General features: G+C 34.4%; 1 protein-coding gene across 8 annotated transcripts in view; it reads left to right on the top strand.

Moving 5' to 3' along the window:
• The window catches only part of LOC136850667 (rab11 family-interacting protein 4A-like), a 396,666-nt gene extending 376,920 nt beyond the window's left edge, over positions 1 to 19,746 (top strand). For 6 of the 8 annotated variants that reach the window (XM_067124430.1, XM_067124428.1, XM_067124429.1 and 3 more), the window contains 7 exons: positions 939 to 1,042; positions 1,920 to 2,060; positions 2,428 to 2,647; positions 6,615 to 6,759; positions 7,059 to 7,189; positions 12,423 to 12,455; positions 14,223 to 19,746. In XM_067124430.1, the coding sequence (XP_066980531.1) occupies positions 939 to 1,042; positions 1,920 to 2,060; positions 2,428 to 2,647; positions 6,615 to 6,759; positions 7,059 to 7,189; positions 12,423 to 12,455; positions 14,223 to 14,342 (894 nt within the window). In that variant the 3' untranslated portion in view covers positions 14,343 to 19,746. The remainder of the gene's footprint in view (positions 1 to 938; positions 1,043 to 1,919; positions 2,061 to 2,427; positions 2,648 to 6,614; positions 6,760 to 7,058; positions 7,190 to 12,422; positions 12,456 to 14,222) is intronic. The other 2 variants (XM_067124431.1, XM_067124427.1) reach the window with 1 other exon arrangement.
• The last annotated feature ends 262 nt before the right edge of the window (positions 19,747 to 20,008 follow it).

Genomic DNA, 20,008 nt, shown 5'->3' with positions numbered 1-20,008 from the left:
AGATACACTTCTCCTGTTGGTGTCTTAACTCAAAAAGTTCCGTGTCTTGTGGCTGCCAAAGTTTTGGGTAAAAAGTGATGATTGTGTGATTCTCATTTAGTGCCAGATCAAAGAACCATTGGAAAATGTGTGTAGTGTGTGCCACTCAGTAATGAGTGGGTATCCCCTCACAATGAGTAGTAACACAGAAGATTCTGAGAACGCGGACATGGTGAATAAAGACCCAATGAGGGACTCATTGATGAGTAACAGTAGTGATGGCAAATATTCCGATGAAGATGCGGAAAACAACAACACTTCGCTGTTGGTGGATAATAGTTTAGACCTAGAGTTAGAATTTGATATGTGGCAAGGCCAGTTTGAGATCACTAAGCAGCCACCCAGATACCCTGGCCATCAGTATTTTCGAGAGATTGTTAAAACGGTAAGTGAAGTATTCATTCTTTCCTATTTTTATGCATGTTGACAGAGCTTCCTATCTGAATGTTGGTGTCTGATTTCCTGTCGTGTTGTTATATGAGATTTCCTGTGCATATAACTCATTCAGAGGTGAACGTGTCAGGAAATCCTGTTTTTTCTAACAGCAGTCTTCACAAAATCTAAACGTATGTTGAACGGATAATGAAACACTTGCTTGAAGAACACATTTTGTAAATAGACATTATCCAAAGGTTTCAAGACAACTGTTTAGTAGCTTCACATCACGAAATTAATAATGCACTGAAGATTAAAGGTTTTATTTTTATTTTTAAAATCATCATCGAGTTGTAAACCTAGTAAGAGTCTATCTGTTTTAAGTTTTAACATTGTTAGTGGTTCCACACATTAAGTTTCATTTATGTATTTTGCACTGGAGCAAAATAGGAATTCTCTAAACTAGGAAACATAAGGGAACCATTTCAGTTCAACTAGGACTGCAAAGTATAATTTCATTGCAGGTACAAATGTTGCAGCAACAAGTTGGTGTCTTGGCGGAAAATCAGGTCAACTCTGATGACAGATTTTCAAGAGTCAAGCAAGACAACGCAGCATATCAGGCCAGGTAACCACTAAGCTGAATGTCAGTTCCCAAAGTGTCAGGACAAAAAATGAAATTTGGTGGTAAATTTGGCTGAATTTCTTATTATTGCAGAGGAAGACAATATTTTAAATTTTTATTTTTTACATTCCTTTATTCACCTGTCTGGGCCATTGCCAAGTATTCAAGGCCATGTGCTACATGTTTACTTACTGTATTTGCTTTTACATTGGGTTCAGAATTGTTTTGCCATGGAATTTTGAAGATTACAAGTAGCACGTTTTGCTAGTACTGCGTAAATATGACACTGTTATTTTTGTTTGATAAACCTTATTAAAATTTTACTTGTAGAATGTATAGAAACTGTACTTGACAGTAAAAGAGTGGAATAGTGCAAGTGATTCAGTTTATTTAATATAAGTTTATAACTGCTGGAAATATTTTATAGGAATAAAATAAGATTTTTGGGGGAAGATACATTGGTAGTACAGTAAACCACCCGTATTCGCGTTCTCACGATTCGCACTCACGTATTTGTGGATTTCTCTGTGGAATGTATCTACCCATTATTCGTGGAAAATTCGCCCATTCGCTGTATTTTTCACTGAGAAATATTCACCAATTACTGCATTTTCATATTTTCATGAATAAATGCACTTTTTGTGATAAAACTATTAAAATACTTGGGTATAAGCATTTTTAGAGGGTTTTTCTTGTGTTTAAACTGTCAAAATGGGCAGTTCTAAGTGTTTTTAGAGGGGTTTTAAGTGTTCGCGGATTTTTGCTATTCGCGGGGGGTGTGGTACGCATCCCCTGTGAATACGGGGGATCTACTGTATGTTATTATCACATTTCTGTAATAATAACCAGGTTAGAAAATAAGACTTTGACTTTTTCTCAGAGTGGTGATGTTGGAGGAACAACTTCGTGAAACTGAATTACGCAGCGAGGAAAGACAGGCTGAAGAACAGCGGAGGAGTCGAGAGCTCATTAATCGAATTGAGCGAGAAAAACAATTGACTATAGAAAATTATACCATAAAGTAAGTGATAAAAATCCTAGATGGGAGAACATTTACATGAAGTACAAATTATTTGAAAATACTATTTCACTGAAGGGCATCTGGATATAGTTGTCTGAGGAAGGCTTCCAACTTTTTCATATGAACTAACTTGCATTATGAGAAGTTCTGTTATGAACATTGAATACAGTATTGTGAGATGTAGCTTCCCCTTCCCATGCTTTTTTAACACAAGTTCATAACTTCTGTTTTTTATTCACAAACACCTGGAGTTATTGCATTTCATTAGTTTTTAATTTCTTTCAGAGTAAATTACGTTTCAAAGTCTTGAAAACTTGAAGCAGGGAATGGTGGCATGTATTGATTTTGTCGATATCTTTATCAACAGATTAGCGAGTTTGGAAAAGGAAAAAAAATCTGTTGAGGAGGAAGGAATTCGTCTCAAGTCGCAATTAGAAAAGCTGCAAAAGGAAAAAGAGTCTCTGGAAGACAGAGTTTCTGAAGCTGAGTTTTCAGCATCTGCACTGCATCAAGAGAATTCCAAGTTGGCTGAACTCTCCAGAAGAGAGAAAGAGGAGATCAAAGTTGAAAGGGAAAGGAGTGCTCAGGTATGTTTATGTATAAGTAATTTTTGGAATGAACCTGGCTTACAGAGCTTTAGATTCAACAAGAATTAGAGTTTTTGTATAACGTGAAAATCTGGAGGTTTCCTTTTGTAGATTTTTAATTTCGTTTGTAGATTTTTAGTTCCAGAAGATAGAGTGTAAATGTCTGAAACATTGCATGAAGAATCTTTTCCTATAAAGGCAGATTTGGAGTTGTTGAATGGTATGAATCTAGTTTCAGAAGACTCTTGTTTGTTTGTCTATAGTGTGATATACCCTTCTCCTGATAGGTCAAAGTTAAGAGTTTTTGTTTTTTACATTTAGAATGATCTGAGCTGATTGCTGACATTTTCTGATGCAGAAGGTTGGAGGAATGGGGATATAGTTGACATTACCAGTGGTTTTGAGCAAATTAGTATGTTTATAAGGGAAGTATGTAAATCATTAAACACTGGGTTTTGATTTCCCCATTTGTTTTCCTTTCTTTTGGGTTTCTAAGTAAAATAAATGGGGGAAGGATTTAAAACAAAGATTTCAATTCTTGAGATGTCCTTCTCTGTAAACTTTTTTTGGAACCCAGAGCACTATATACCTATCCTTTCACAAAGTGATAGTTCCTCGCTGGGTGAGCGGGTTCCGTTCTCAGCTACCACTCTGTTGGTCGCGAGTTTGAATCTCCGACCGGCCAGTGAAGAACAAGAGGAATTTGTTTCTGGTGATAGAAATTCATTTCTCGCTATAATGTGGTTCAGATTCCACAATAAGCTGTAGGTCCCGTTGCTAGGTAACCAATTGGTTCTTAGCCCCGTAAAAGTAAATCTAATCCTTCGGGCCAGCCCTAGGAGAGCTGTTGATCAGCTCAGTGGTCTGGTTAAACTAAGATATACTTCACAAAGTGATCAAATCATCTTAGACCCAAAAGACTTGAAATAGCAGGTCAATAGACTTGATGAAGCTTTTCTTTTAAGCTTTTCCCAACAACCACTTTGGGGTACCTACAACTGCAATGTGTTCATTTCACTTGCAGCGCTCACAATGTAACTCCATCATCAAATCATATATTTTTGAAATTTTTATGGGAGACTGGTCAATACATGAAGTATGAAAATGGCAAAACCACTTCAATCTGCAAATAGGTTTATTTCTTCTGGACTTGCGCAACTGAATAAACATTTTATATAAAATGCACGTTGTTGTACATTGTAATTAAAAATTATTTTGTTTTAAGCTTTACCATTTTCCTTTAGAAGTATCTACAAGACATGAACTTGTTACATTTCTGTACAAATAGAACAGAAATAGGAATTCCTTTTATAAAACTATAAAATAAAAATTTTACATCAGTTCTAGGCTGTGCTGTGCCATTTGCAGTTGTAGAGGTAAGACAAGTAAATAAGCCACCTTATAGTAACTAATGTGCCTCCTGGTGTCCACTTTTCTCTTCCGACATGAATATCCAGAGGCTGGGTATGCAAAGTTTTGAATAACCAAACACAGAAGTAAGTTGGCTAGGGCATCGTTGCTGTTGAAGATGCTAGTTTCCTGACTGGGGCACAGTTACAATAGTCTAATATACTGTGCTAAATGGTATTTAGGGTAACCCTCCCCACTCCTCTATTTCTCTCTGTGTTCAAAGTTGAGGCAAATTACTTGTTGTAGTTTTCAGATGGAGAAACATTCCCATGTCAGTTGCAACTACTAGGGGAAAGTTGCTACTACCTTATAAGATAACCTGCAGTTGAGTGAGTGAGTGAGTGAGTGTGTGTGTGGACTGACTGAATCATATTTAAGAAATTATGTCAGATGAGATGAGAGAGGGGTATGGAAGCTGAGAGCTTTAAAGCATTCTGGAGTGCTTCCAAGCCAAGTTTATTAAAAGAAAGGAAAGCTGTGAAATGCAGCTTGTAACTGGTATCCAGTGGCTATGTGCTTTTACTGAACTATTTACAGAAATGTACAGTGTTAATTTGACATACCAGCAAGCATCTTGGTTATTCATTTCTTAACAAGGATTGTTTCTAATAAAGGCACAGAGCTTTAAAGAAAAAATAGAGGTGTACCTCACTTATTCTTGGTAATTGGTTAAAAAATGTGCAGCTTCTGAAAAAAGAGACTTAAATTAACTGTTTTAAAAATATGACCCAGATGCCCTGTAAACACATAATGTCAGTAATATCATCATCACATTGAAATACAAAAAATTTTTTGGTAATTCTATCTTTTTGCAGTCTTTTTAATGAAAGGTAAATAAATTTTTCTTTTTACTATAATGTAAATAATACCCAAAATCATTCACCAGAAATTGATCTTAAGCACCCTATGGAAAACAAATAATGAAACCATGCCTGCTGACCAACAAACTTGAGTAAACCTATGGAAGGTGACTTAGTTTTTCTCATTAATATTTAAGAAAAACCACTGTAAAGTTAAAAAAGACTTGAACCAACTTCAGACAAGGTATGACTGATTCAAAATGGTCCAGTAACATTAATGACTGCAAGGCATACAATGTAAGCCTTCATTGAAGTCTAGAGAAACCCTTTAGAAGACCATGTATCCTTCTCCCCAACTGAATTGTTCTAAATGACTAGCAGTGACGATAAACAAGCATGGAGCAAAAATCAGCCCCGTGCACTATTTGAAGTAGTAAAAGCCTTCCAGCAACTTTAAATCTTTAAACTCTTGTGTCTAACCCTCAAAAGGCATGCCTCACCTCTGGAATTAGTGTAAAGGAGGAATGTCTAGGAAAATATTATGAAGCATTAAGTAGAGAACAACAGAGCTACTTCTTAAGTACAACCTCATGTGTGATTGAGCGATACTTAAGTACTAACACATTGCTTATAATGACATTTAAAAAAAAAAAATACTGTAAACTATAATACTGAACAATGTATTATATATTACAATTAAGAGAATTAACAAGAATCTCAGGTTGCATTCAAGAGTGAGGTCAGACTGTTTAAGCTGTTACAGCTCACATCTAATGAAAAGTTCATATTTGCTAAAAGGTAAAGAAATGTTTTAGTAATTCCATGTTGTAAATTCTATAAAGTGTCTTCCATTGGCAGGAAAAAACTGAGAAAAGGTGATTGGTTAGAAAGGCCCATTTTAAAATTTACAATATTCTGTGCAGCTCAAGTTCTCTCACTACTCTGACGTACCACTTGTGTGCCACAAATTAAGGCTAAATGTTGAATTAACTTTAAAGATTCTTAATTTGACCAGTAATTCTTCAATCTCATCACTAGCAAAGAGTTCAGTGCTGAAAAGCCCCTCTACACCAAAACTATGTTCATTTTGAATCCCAACACTAGGGATAAGGAAAATGAATGTAAGGACCAGTGAAGATGGAAACTTCACAGCTCAAAAGTGCCTTTCAGAAATGTTATACAGTAGATGATAGTGTAATATGCTGCAGTAAATTTAATTTATAGGATATCCCATTAAAACTCACAATAGATTTTTTTAGTGTATGTAAATCTCACATACGTTTTGTAGCTGTTCTTAAAAAAAAAAAAAAAAATTGTGGCCCTTCAGCCCCAAAGAAACAAATTTAAATATAATTTAGAAGCTTCCACAAAAATTAGGCTAAATATTCCACGTTCATAGGCCTCATCCCTTTCATGGATACCACAAGTAATAACAAAGGACCTGTGTAAACACTATGAATAATTAATGCTGTCCTTCTTAAGTTACACTAGAGTTGAACTTTTATTAAGGATGTGCAGATGGCTGCCAGTACAGCATTGACAGTATCATATAACATTCACTTTTGTACATCAGATGTGATTATGATTTTCCGATTTCATTATTATTACAAATGTATTTATATGTTAAGTATGTAACACCTTGACTGTCAAGCCCACCTTTCACTGAAAATGAAAAATGCAAACCCTGCTAATGTTAATGTAACAAGAAAAAAATTATTTGATGACTGATACAGCTGTAAGTGTAATCTCTCTTTTAGGTTATAGAAGAATTGCGTTGTGAAATTGAGCGGCTAAGAACCGCAGAAGAAAATGCTAGGAAGCGCTCTCCAAGTATTGATCCTCAGAATGCACAGTCTGCTGAACTTCAAGCAACTATTAAACAGTTAAGGGAAGAGAATAAAAGTGAGTATATTCTGTTTTTGTTTTGCAAAGTAGTGTTAAGTCTAGCCAACATGATGGGCTGTCATTTTAATGGTATAACATTCATTTGACTGGAATACTTTTATGAGCATCCTTCTTTCAAGTTCATGGCTGTAATAAAAGTAATTTGTAAATTTCATCACTAATATTGCAATTCTGTATTGGTTGCAGTTCAGTGCATATGTCATGTCAGATTCTTTCAAACATGAGGTATATTTTCCCATGAGAGCTGTGAAACATAAAGCTTACAATGCACTATTTACAAGACAGTTATATTTCAGACTTGGTTGAACAAGTTGAAGATCTTCAAGCACAGTTGTTGCATTCTCGATTAGAGGAAGGTCGTGTGCTTGTTACTGCAACAAATAACAACTCCCTTGCAGCAGAATTTGAGGCCATGAGCAGTGAAGAGGTTAGTCTTTTTTATGAATTTTTTACATCAAATGTTTATAATTTGCAATAGGTTTGTTTTGTTCAGAATCCTGATTGAGAGAGATTGTTTAGCATGGTTCTGTTTGTTGTTATGTGCATAAAAAAATTTGGGAGCTACTATAACATTACATCACATAGTATCTGTATGGTTGTCAAGTAATTCATACCATTTCAAACGAGTCACTTTATTTTACATACTGCATACTATACAGAACTTGTAAGGAGGAAAAATTGTTCCATAGCGTAGTGTACTTGACGAGCTAGCTTATTTTGATTAAAAAACTAAACTTTTCTCTTCTAAAATAACTTGTCATTTCTTCATGTTTTTATGAAAATTTTAAGTACAGCATACAGTGTAAGGATCTGGCTTCCAGGCCATTCACAGTCATCTGCATATAAGAGTATTTATTCATAAACTGTGGCATTTATGATTTGTGAGGAATTCAGTCACCAGTTACCTTTCTAACAGTACCATGTAAACTTTTTCAAATTTCAAGTAACAAGTCATGGAGCTCATTTTTCTCAATTTTCCATTGGGTAGACATTTATTATGTATATTGTGTATAAAATCCATAGAATAGTTCTTTTTAAAAGAAAACTGTGTATATTTGTGTGGTTAATGGACTTAGGACTCTTAGAAAATTATGTCAGATGGACTTAGGACTCTCAGAAAATTATATCGGACTAAGTTTTTATTATGATCTGATCCCAAGAACATTTTCTACTCTGCACTCTTACTGAGTTACATTTACATATAGTAGGATGAAGACTTGATTGACAGACATAATTTTTCTCCCATTTTTGTTCTCGGCATTATATATCTTTAATTTGTTGGTGCATTCTCCATTTATTAATGTCTTTTTCTGTTTTCTTTACTTGACACTAATTAGCATAACAGGTCCCAACTACCTTTAATAGCTTAATTGTTTTTTTTTTGCATCATAATACTCTTTCTCTATATTCTATCATAATGATTTCAGCAAATCACTTACCTTTAGGGTTTTTAAGTGCATATAGGAATATAAACAATGCATTACTGGAGCCTATTACTTCAGTGTAGTACTTCAAATGGGAGATCTCAGTGAGGAACCACCCACAACACTACCAGTATTTTCATTAATAACCATATCTTTTCATCTCTTAGTTCTGAATTTAAAATTTTTTGTTGCTTGTACTCCACTGTTGATGTTGAGTTTTCTTCCTCATCAGTCAAGTGATAATTTTCACAAATTCCTACTTAGGTTTAAAACCTCATCTGTTAGATGCCTTTGTGAGCATGTTTTGGGTAGAATAATGAAATTACAAGCAGTCCTTTCCTTTTCTGCACTAGTGCTGTACAGTGCTACCTTATACTAACATTTCATTCAATTCCTCATCCTGATTAAAATAAATTTAAATGGGAAATTGTTCCTAATTTTCTTGAGGTATTCTGTCTGGACAGTAATCATATCAGCAGAGGAAATTTTGACCAGAGCAGAATTTTGGCATCCTTGAAGATGAAGAGCATGAAATCTGTTCCAAATGTTAGAGTAAAAGATGCTGTGTAACATTTAGCTTTTCACATATGTGAATTGCGCTCTGAAGTTTGGTGATTAAAGTCACTGCAGATAAATACAGTCAATAGATGGAGTCAACACAAGATTGGCTACAGATGGTCTCAAGTTATTTGAGCCAAGATGCTCTTTGAAGTTCCAAGACTATACAATAAGCTCCCTCGTGAAATCAGGAAGACTGATAATATTAAGTCACTCAGACAAAAATTTAAAGACACCTCATTCTTTGAGTGTTAAGACAGTGTGGATTTGACAATTAATATAGAGTACACCATATAAATCTCAGTGTGTTTCTGTGTTATATTAATATGAATTTGACAGTTAAGATGGAGTATGCCATATAAATCTCAGAATGTTTCTACAATGTTTTGTATGTGACAAGTTTGAGTTTGTAGGTCTCAAAGAGTGCCTTTGGCAGAATTGGACCTGAAAAAAAAAAAAATTAATAGAAAATCTTATCAAGTAAAGAGCATGGCTAGAGTGGTCTTGTACTAAGTTTGCATCACTTCCTCTTTGTTCTCTGTCTGATTCTCAATTCAGTACCTTACTACCCCTCACCCAAGTTCATCTTAATCTTTCCTAAGTAAGAATCCATTTGGTTCAGAGGAGGAAAACTTTGAGCTGAAGTACTGACAGATCACTGCCTCTTCTCCCAAGCCTACAACTGCACTGCAGACTCTTGCTTCTACAGCTGTGTATTCTACTTAGGCTACTACATCTGACCAGCATAACGCTTTTGGCTGCAGCAGTTTTTTCCTTTTAGTATTGTCACTCGGAGAGATTTTGCAGTTTCCTTCCATATTCTGTAAAACTTTGGATTTATCTTATAGAAAGGCAGGACTTTTCATAATTAAGCCCATTTGAATAAGATAACTGCCAATATGAAGGACTTGGAAAATATTCTAGCGTATTTACAGTCTCTTGCCAGTCTGAATTTCTGTGCTAGTTATCTTTCCTTCTTCAGTGTTTACTCAGCATCATCCTGCAAATGAATACCTTGCTATATCTGAGAGGCGTGTTTCTTAATGCTCTGGTCATACCAGTTTGAAACATGCACAGGGACAGTTTCAGTACCTTGATCCTCGTCACATGCTGAACCAGAGTCATGTACCAGCTCTAGTAGGAATTGCCAATTCTTGCAACATGACAAATTCTCAAATACAGAGTTCAATTAGAATGAAGTTTTGATTTTATGTAATTTCAATGAAGTCATGATAGAAATAAACTGCTAGCAAGAATGAATTTTTATGGTCAAAATTAAGCCAATCCAAGGGGACCTCCTATTCAGGGATTGGCATCAGTGAGAGAAGAGCAGTGGAAGTAGTTGTATAGCTTACCTGTTCTCTTGGTGAAAAACTCATATTCTGTGATAGTTCAATTATCCTTTTACCTCTTCAGCTGGAAAAATAAAAATCCTGAATCAGTTGTTGACTTCATGATGGCAAAACCAGCTATAGAGCCCGAAGAAGCTCTCTTGCCTTCCACAGTTGTGTATTTATTTTCAGGAAGACCTTTGGTGGATGGAAGCAATTTTTTACTAGTCCTGTAAGCAGCCTCATTTTGCACCCCATTTATTTTCTGGGTCTGTCCTCTACTAGTTGATAGCCCTTTAGGTACTTTTCAATTTGAGGAGAAATAAAAATACACATAATGAGATGTATGGGCCCTCTTCCTCAGGTAGTTTACCCTCAAAAAGGAGCTTCTGCTATGGCTCTGTTTTTTGTAGTAATGTTTGTCAGCACATTCTTACTAAACCTGGAGATCTTCCATCTTCCCACTGTAGGCTGACCTCTTGTCAGATGTTTCTGAATGCATCCCTGCACTCAACAATACTTTACAGTCTATAGCTGGTAAATATCGTTTAAGAAAAAAAAAAATCTCATTAAGGCTCATATGACAACAATCTCCTAAGTTATACAAAGATCCCACAGAGATTATGGCCAGTTTATTTGTATTATTACCAAATATTACTGTTGAATCTACCTTTATGGGTCTTAGGAGCTTGCTGAAATTCCCAAATGAACTGCTGTCATCGGAGAAATTATTCATCAAAACATAATCTTAGCAGCGGGCACAATGGACATACAAATTAAATGATTTCTCTGTTTTAACAATGGAAACTGGCAGTCAGTAGTACTACTTAATTTTCCTCAGGATTGATGAAGACCAAAGGCCAAACACCTCGATATCTAGGAATCATTTGGGATCATTTCCTTTTCTGACTTTAATTTGTCATTATAAAATTACCAAGGCTATTTTAGTTCATTGATTAAAGAAATCCAGTAAGAGTACCAGTTTTCTATCAAAGGATATGACCTTCCTTTTCAAGTACATGAAATACGGACACTTAACAGTGTGAGTCAAATTACATTCGTGTCTCAGGGTGTTTACACTGAACATTAATTGTTCCTGTGGTGGCAGTCAATAGGCTAGCTTGGCCCACTTTATTTTCAGCTTATAAAAGATTCACATTACTCATCGCAGTTGCAGTATTTGGTGCATTCTTGTGGCCCATTGTAGGGATTCAGATGCTGTGTGTTCATTCACATTACTTATCATGGTCATTTGGTGAATATTTACAGCCTAAAGTAGGTATTCAGGATATTGCCCCACTTTTTATGGCAGACAGACTTTGCCAACATCAGATTTTCTAACCTCTGCATTATCATCAATGTAATTGGTGGTAAAGTAGCAACCTATGCCCTGATGTATTTTACATCCTTATGCAAGTTGAGATGGCCAGTTCTGGTACTATATCATACTATTCCTCATGTATGTCTCATTTTAGACTTCCTTCCACTGAGTGATTATCTTCTGTAAAATAGTTTGTTTTTTAATAATAGTTTGTGTTTTAATACAAACTTAAATTATTTGCCTCAAACCACTGATGTCAATCAGAGGAGGAAGTAAGTTGTATATTCCCTTTGAGGAACAGTTCAACCTCTTGGAATCAATCTGCCTCTGTCAGTTTGAAGTGTACCCATTGAAGTACTCAAGTAATAGGTTCTCTTTAGGCAATGAGTTGCATTTATAAACTTTTTTCCTCTCAGAATAATTTGGTTTTTCTTACCTTCTTTTTATACACTGTATTGGCTTTTCTATCAAATATGCAGCCTTCATCATTTACTATTGAAAAAAAAATTATCTTCAAATGAATCTTTTTCTTGATCATAAAAAGACATTACCACCTTACCTAATACAGAATAGTATATGACCTTGTGAACATATGTTAATGCAGAGTAGATGTATGTGCATAACTGGATTGTGCCTTAAAATCTTTAATGATAAAAATTCAATTTGAATAGTGCTTAAGAGAACACTTCAGATGATTAAGGCACTTGATAGAATTCTTAAATTAGCGTTCTAGGATAAATGGTGTAAATCACTTTTTCCTATCAATGTTGGTGTTAAGGTTTAATATATATATTGTATATTCTTTAAGAATGGTTAACCACTGTCATTTCTTTTCACTTTGTAAGATTGCTTGTCAAGCATTTAGGTTTCACTTTCTGAAGTTAACTTGCTCCTATATTCATTGGACCAGTTCTCAGAGCTTCTCTTTGAAATGCTTTGTATTTAGTTCATTTTCTTTTACTGAACTGTTGAGTAGCATTCAAAAGAGCACACTTATTTCAAGCACACTTCTGTTTTTTCTCGTAGGGTGCACTCTATGGCAGTGACACAGTCGAAAAGGTATTGTAATGTTCATTATGAACAGTGGCATGATTCTCTGTCAGAGAATGATTTCTTTACAGCTTTTGATGAAGGATGCATAAGTGGAATTACTTCCTAATTTTGTGTTCATTTGCTGATGCATGATTAAACCCTTCATATCATAAAAAATCCTCCTCTATTTAGTTAAGTTTTTGCTTTGATATACAGTATATTAACATTGTTTATTGTGGAATGTGGAAAAGTACCAGTATGTGGTTGGAATGATAATTTTACTAATGTGTACATTCATTATGTATACCATCAGTTGTACCACTCAATATAACAAGTTTCATTCAGTAACAAAACTATTTAGTGTGCATGATATTGCATGGTTAACTAACATGAGCGATAATCTTTTAAACTGAATGTTTTTCACTAATTAGACATCACTGAACTTGCCCTGATAGGACTCGGGACTAAAGTAATTTGTGTGTAAAGTTCAGTACATAAGATGACATTGGAATTACACAATGTTACAGCACATACAGCTTCAATATTTATCAAGTAGTTCAGTGGTGTCTGTTTAGTTCTTGCTATAGTTGCTTTGAGCTTTGACTTATGGTTTTTAACTTTTGTTCTTTTTTATTTGCAGTTATGCTTTCTAACAGTAACATGTGTTATTTTTCCACTTGTGTACTAAGCTGTGTGGCTATTTTTACTTTAGATTTTTTTCAATAGAAAAAACCTGTAACACTTATGGAAGAATAAACTTAATTACCCTGACAGTCATTGGTTGTTTAAAGGCTAAAAATTCCACTGTGCAAGACATTACTTCATGTAATGACAATTCACTTCTGTGTAGTCAGTATAGGATGGGATCTAGTACAGTACTCTTATAAATTTAGGAATATAATTTGGCATTCAATATTATCACTTCAAATATTACTGATGTGATATTTTAGGAAGATGTGGTTTTAAAGTAACTGCATATTATCATTGTTTTTAATGTATTACTGTTGGTATCACGGCTCATATTGATAGTTTTCGACTTTATGACCCAATGAATATGTAAGTGACATGACTTGAAACTGATTTGGTTTGGGTTTGTATATTTACTGCCCTAATATACACCCAAAAATTAAAAATTAAAAATTAAAAGAATGGAGTACTAAATAAGTAGAGGTTTTTTTAATACTCACTAAAGAGAAATGGCTTTGCCAGTGTACTCGGGAAAAGTCCCATGAAAGCCCTATAAGTTGCTGTCACCAGAATTATTTTAATTTATAGTGGCCAATACTGTAGCTGTTTGTTTTTTATAGTCATCCCCTCTTATTGTGACAGTTATGTTAACTGAAGGTTATTTCACATAAGTCAGGATGATAAAAGTCATGCAGCCTCATCAAGGTAAGGATGCTTTTGCAAATCCTGTAGAGTAACAGTATTATTTACAATTTTGAATAGTGTTAGCTTAAAGAAAGCACAAATATTATACAGTACAGTGTATGTGTTACAGTTTGTAAGTTTTGTTTAGTGTTTGTTGCATGTTTTTTTTTTTTACACAGTTGTAGGCATTTTTTTCTAGTTACCTTTACTAACGTGCATATGGATTACCAAATAAAGCGTTGAAACTTTCTGCTTCTTTTTATATGTTTATAAGATACATTATTGTAATAAAATAATTTGCAAAATTTTGAAGGTGCATACATATGAAGGCAGTTAATGTTCTATATTTTTTAAATACAGGTATTCTTTCATATTTTTTTTAATTTCTTCATTTAGGCTTAATCCTAAATCTTTCTTTAACAGCTCAAGAAATCTCTGAAAGATGCTCAGGAGGCCAATCAACACCTTCGTGCATACATCGATGGAATTCTTCTTAATATTGTTGAAAATTACCCACAACTTTTAGAAGTTAAACAGAAGTAATGTGTTTTAAAATTCATATGATACTTATGAATATTATATTTTAGGTCTGTTTTAGCATTTTACAGTATTTTTAAATTTCATTTTGAAAAGTAATGAATACTCTAACGTTCTATCACAGAAGTAGCTAATTGCAAGAGGCTGTTTGCCCTTTTTTTTTTACTTTTTGGGGGAAGTTATCTTAATCTGTTACCTAATAGCGAGAAACTGTATACATGTAAGTATCCTTGCTTTATTCTGCCACACTCAAGGAAGTGGTTTCTATTGTTGAGCAAAGGGTACTAAAACTGGAAGTGGCAAAAGTTGTGTTTTTCTGGTTTAGTAAGCCATTGCCATAATCCGTTTTATACTGTTATTTTGTCACATTATACTCAAAAGATTAGCAATTATGCTAATAATGTGAGGTTTTTAAGAAGAAAAATGAAAAATCTTAAAAAAATATATATATAGCTTCTTGCTATATTAAAGCATGTCAACTGACTTGATCAAGTTTTAAAATGGCTGTTTAATGCAGTGATTATACAGAGTAAGGCATTTACTTTAAACCACCTCGTGTTGATTAATTTTAGATAACTTTATGGAGGGTATAGAAGGTAAATTGTAACATTTGTTAAACTCCTTTTATTATTCAAAGTTAGATACTGTTATAAGAAAAAAATTTAGTTGTGAGCTCTCCAGTAAATTTTTCATCATATTCAAACAGATTATATTCAGGGGGGTTTTGCTGGGAAAATGTGTTTTTACTACTGGACTGAATCAAATTATTCTGTAACATTCAAAGTTAAATATACAAGTCACTGTTCTTAAATACTAATGCATTTTCCAATCTGTGAGACAGAGGGTACTTTTGAAGTTATATTTTTGCAGACTACAAATTACTGTATGTTTGAAATATTTTAAGAATATTACTTGAGGTGAGAAACACCAGACAAAAGATGCTGGTAAGTGGACAACATCTGATAAAGCATGAAGCTTTAACTTCAGAGAACTGACTCCCATCAATATTGTTTTATATTTGCGTCAATGGTGGCACAAGTATATTTTTTTAGCCTTTGTAAAAAGTAGGCAGTTTCAGGGCTTGAGATTATTCTGGTATCTCTGTTGTGGCATCAAATGATAGCAAAGTTGCCGAAAATGAAGTATGAGAATATACAAAATTTATAACTTTTTTTTCAGTACTGCTCTACAAACCATTGCCTCACATACAGCTTTACACTTGCTTGAAATAGTTGACTGCATACACATGAAGTAAAACTTCTTACCACTCTAGAGGGTGAAAGACCCTCCTTACTGATTTAATTCTGAGCAGATCTCATATTAAACTTAAGTGGAAGAGGAGTTAAGCAGAATTGTTGAGTTTGATGGGTACAAGAACAACTTGCCTGTTATGAAAAAGTGTCAATAATAAAAGACCCTACAGATTCAAGGACTACTATATATATATATAAGTAGGCCCTTGGCAAACTAGGTTGAGAGAAAAATACTGACTCTCTCTCCTTGTGTGCTACAACCAAGCTAAATTACGAAGTTAGATAATATAATTTGGCAGATGCAAAGGGTTTAAGGAAGGCAATTTACCTGTAGATAGATATTAGGAAGATCTATTAGACGAAGATGGTGAAAGTAACTTGTAGTGGTGGTATACTGTACTTTCCATATCCAGGCTTCTGAAAACAACTCCACCTAGCAATTTGTGAGATTTGGTCTTTAAGAAAGCACAGCTTTGGAATTCCAGAGTCCTCTCTATAGGCATTAATGTTATAGGGTTTACTGGGGTAGACAGCAAGGTTTTTTGAAAAGTCAGAAAAAAAGAAGGTAGGCAGTATAACCTTTAAACATGAAGCTGGAGTGTAGAACTGTTGACAAGGAAACTGATTCATAATAAATTATGATGGAGTATTTTGGTAGAACAATTAGAGGGCAAGGCTATGACAAACAGTTTTGGAGAGGCCTGTTGTGATTATCTCTAACAACTGAGTTGCTCAGAGGTCTTCAGGCGACCTCAAAGAAAGCTTGGATTGAAAAGGGGAAATTTGTGAACAACACCGCTATGGAACCACAAAGATATCTTATAGGCCTCCTTGGTAAGGAAATTTATGAAGCAATGTTGCAAACACATGTGGATGAGGTGAGCCACAGAATCTAACAGATTTCTAAACCATTGTGTTAAGACTATATGGAGGCCAGCTGATGATCCTTGCATAAGAAGTCCAAACATTTGGAAAGAGCACTTTGGTCCCTTGGGTTCTATTGTCTGTTTGATATTGAAGAATATCAAATGAATCCCAACTGCTTCCAAATAGCTGCCAGACCCAGAAGAATTAACTAAGTTACCCTACAAGGTGTCATTAAGACTGACCATTGTTATGTCTTGATCACTGATGCCTCAGTCCACCATGAAACATCAGTTAACAAGAGGAAACTGAAATTTGGGAGTGTGAGGCAACAATATCTTCATGTTCTCCTGAGGAATAGGCAGATTCTACTGAGATTTAATATACCTGGTATGACCAAAAGGAGCTGCAACCATAGGGAATCAGTTTCTAAAGTGAGGAAGATTGCTAGTAATTTTCTGGGAAAAGAAATAATATCAGCCATAGAAAGTAAGTTCATCACCAGACCTAACTAGAGCAGATGCAGTTGATTTCCACTTTAAGAAATTTGTTTGCTAACAGAATTTTATCATGATTTTCTAATGGAACGTGTGATAATGTTTGGTGTCTGCAGTGATGGTGCACCAAGTATAAATGTAATACAAGCTGAATGCCTTAGCAATACCAGCCTATGATAAAAAAACCCAGCCAAATGAAGACTAACAGCTCAGGTGTTGAAGCAAGCACTGTACATTAAAAAAGAATTGTCCCTTCATACAAGAATGAATGAGTTCTTAAGTAAATGAGTAAAGTATATACATCTTAAAAGTCTAGAAACCACGATGGCTCTGGCTCATTTTAAGGAGGACTATGGGATTCCTGTTCATGTAAGGAGTCAAGATAAATTGGTTGAAGTCAAGATAAATTGGTTGACCTCAAAATAAAGACTGGTAAAACTTTCTATAAATGCAGAAGCCTGGGACAGTCCAGCTGTTGATTTTGTGTGTATGATTTTTCCTAAGTGGTTTCACAATATCAGAGGTAATCATTACATGATGTAGAGACAAATGTCTCCCAATTGAAGAGGTCACCACAGATTGAATAGACAGTTGAATGTAGCAATAAGGTGCAGTATATGTAACAAGGCTGGTGTCTTAGTCATACAAAATCTGTTGAAAAGTGCCAAACTACAGTCTTACGGAACAAATGCACACAAACAGCACATCCACAGGAAAAGTAGTTTTCCAGATCAGAAAGGTGACAACAATCCTAGGAGAGATTGTGAGGTTCAACAAAAACCAGAAGTTCCTTCCCATCTGGCTTTCTTATCACTGCCAGTCAAGAAGGTACTCGTCTCTATTCTTGGTGTCTGGAGGAGAATCTCTTGATAAAGGCATGATTAACAGTAGGATCAATTAACATCAGTAAAATGAGCAGGGAGGTCAGAGGGGGAGATAAATTTACAGCTGAAGGTGAGCCAAGTAGTATATCAGGATGTGTTAGAAATAGAAACTTTAACTAGTGGTGAAACCGTTTGTAAAGTTTGTCGGCAATAGGCCTATACTTGTGGTCCTCTTGAAATAATTAAAAAATATAAAATTAGTAATTCCCACAAAAATGTACAGTACATAATCTAGATGAAGATTTGTAAAAGTGAATCAAAATCAAGTATGTACAATACTCAATAGGAAGGTGGGAAATGTGGACTCTAGCCCCACTTAAAGGAGACCTCTCACCCTATTGGGCAGCAAGACTACTATTATTTTTTTTTTTTTTTTTTTTTTTACTAAGTGTGTATGCAGTCGTCTATCTTAGACCTAAGTGTAAGGCAATGGTTTTTTTTTATTGTTGTTGTAAGACTGAAGAATAACTAAATGAACTAACCAGTCCAAGTTACAGAATGAAGAAGGAAAAGACCTGGAATCAAAACGAAGTTGTATGCAGGAATTTTTATAAAATTATTTTAACCAAAGAATTACTTTGAGATAACTGTATGAGAAAAAATGCAAACTAACTAATACCTTGAACAAGTGCATTGGCACTGAAGTTTTGAAACATTTGCTGAAAAGTCTAGAACATCTTGGGTGTACTCAAGTTGTATTATTATTAAACTAAAGACAACACTGGTAGATTGTGTCGTGGAATGTATAACTTTGTTCATGCTAAGAATACTAGGCCACAGAAGGGTCAGCAACTGCATTGAAGGACAAAAGGATACTGTGATTTGTCTCGATGTTTTGAAGGTTGAGAAAAAATCAAACTTTAGGTAGTGTTCTTGAAGGCATAAATTTTGATCATGTAATAAGTTAATGGCCAGAGAAATTTTTGATGTTACTACATTGCAGATACATATTATCATCTCCCCTACTTGTGCAGTAAAATACTTGAAATTTTGAAAAATTTATAATAGTTCTACGGGACCAAAAATTATGCCAAATACTACACAAACTCTAGCTTATATAAAAATGAAAATAATAGAATTTTACTCATAAATTCTCAGTGCAGTATTCTGCATATGTACTATCATTAGCTGTGCAAAAAAAAAAAAAAATTCCAAGAATTTTACTGTCGACTATTAAATTTTCATATTAAGTTTTGTACTTCTAAATACTGAATTTAATTTTCGTGATGCTGGATTGTACTCCTAAGTTAAATTACACCCAATATTTGGCATTCATGACTCATTAAATGAATTCCTCCAAATGCATTCCTTCTTGAAAACTGGTGACGCATTGGAACTTAATAGAAAAAATTCCTGGCCTTCCAGAGTTAGAATGAGAGCAAAACATAGCTGTTTTATGGTAATCTGTGTGAATCTTAGAAGTGTACAACGTCTATTTTTTTCTTAAATTTATGTACTTTACTACATTACTGTTTACCTATGTTGTGTATAACACCCTGATTAATCTGTGATAGCATTCACTTCATGCACAAATCATGTATTTTACCACGTGCATGAAGTTTTTACTTTCTGAAACTTATTGCTTTAATAATCTTGTATGTCGATAAATAATTTCCATTCTTATGGTAGGTTTTGTACATTTACTTTAGCTAATGCTCGTAGACCATATATTTTGTGGAACCGTCCAGTTTTATTTCATATTTATTATTCGACATTGTGAACAGCGCAATTTAGTCTTGAAGGGAGGATTATGTGTAAATGGTCTTGATTCAGTGTGTATATATTGTACATAGGTATTGTGTTAACTACAGTGTAACCCCAAGAGAGAGATTGACCTGTAATAATCTTATATCTGTCAACTCATGCTTGTTTGTATGAAAGAAATGATTGAATAATATATTTATTTTGTTGATAGAAACTTTTACTTTCCTTTTTCTACGTAAGATTGGTATCATTCTTTTCAAAGATTTCATGGTAGCAAGTATCATTATTTTTATTGGAAGTGGAAAAGTGCATGTAATATTGCTAGGTATTTGCTCTGAAGTGCAAACCACTGCCTACTTTAAACAAACTCACTCTCTCTCTCTCTTCTTTGATGGCTGTTTTCATCTACATCTCCCTTGATAACCTTTTATCTTTAATTGATTTATTTATTACCACTGCCCTGCCAAAAG

This window comes from Macrobrachium rosenbergii, chromosome 22 (genome assembly GCF_040412425.1).
Source record: "Macrobrachium rosenbergii isolate ZJJX-2024 chromosome 22, ASM4041242v1, whole genome shotgun sequence".
NCBI classification, from domain to species: domain Eukaryota; kingdom Metazoa; phylum Arthropoda; class Malacostraca; order Decapoda; family Palaemonidae; genus Macrobrachium; species Macrobrachium rosenbergii.
The sequence above is the reverse complement of the archived record's forward strand: the minus strand, read 5'-3'. Positions and strand labels throughout refer to the sequence as shown.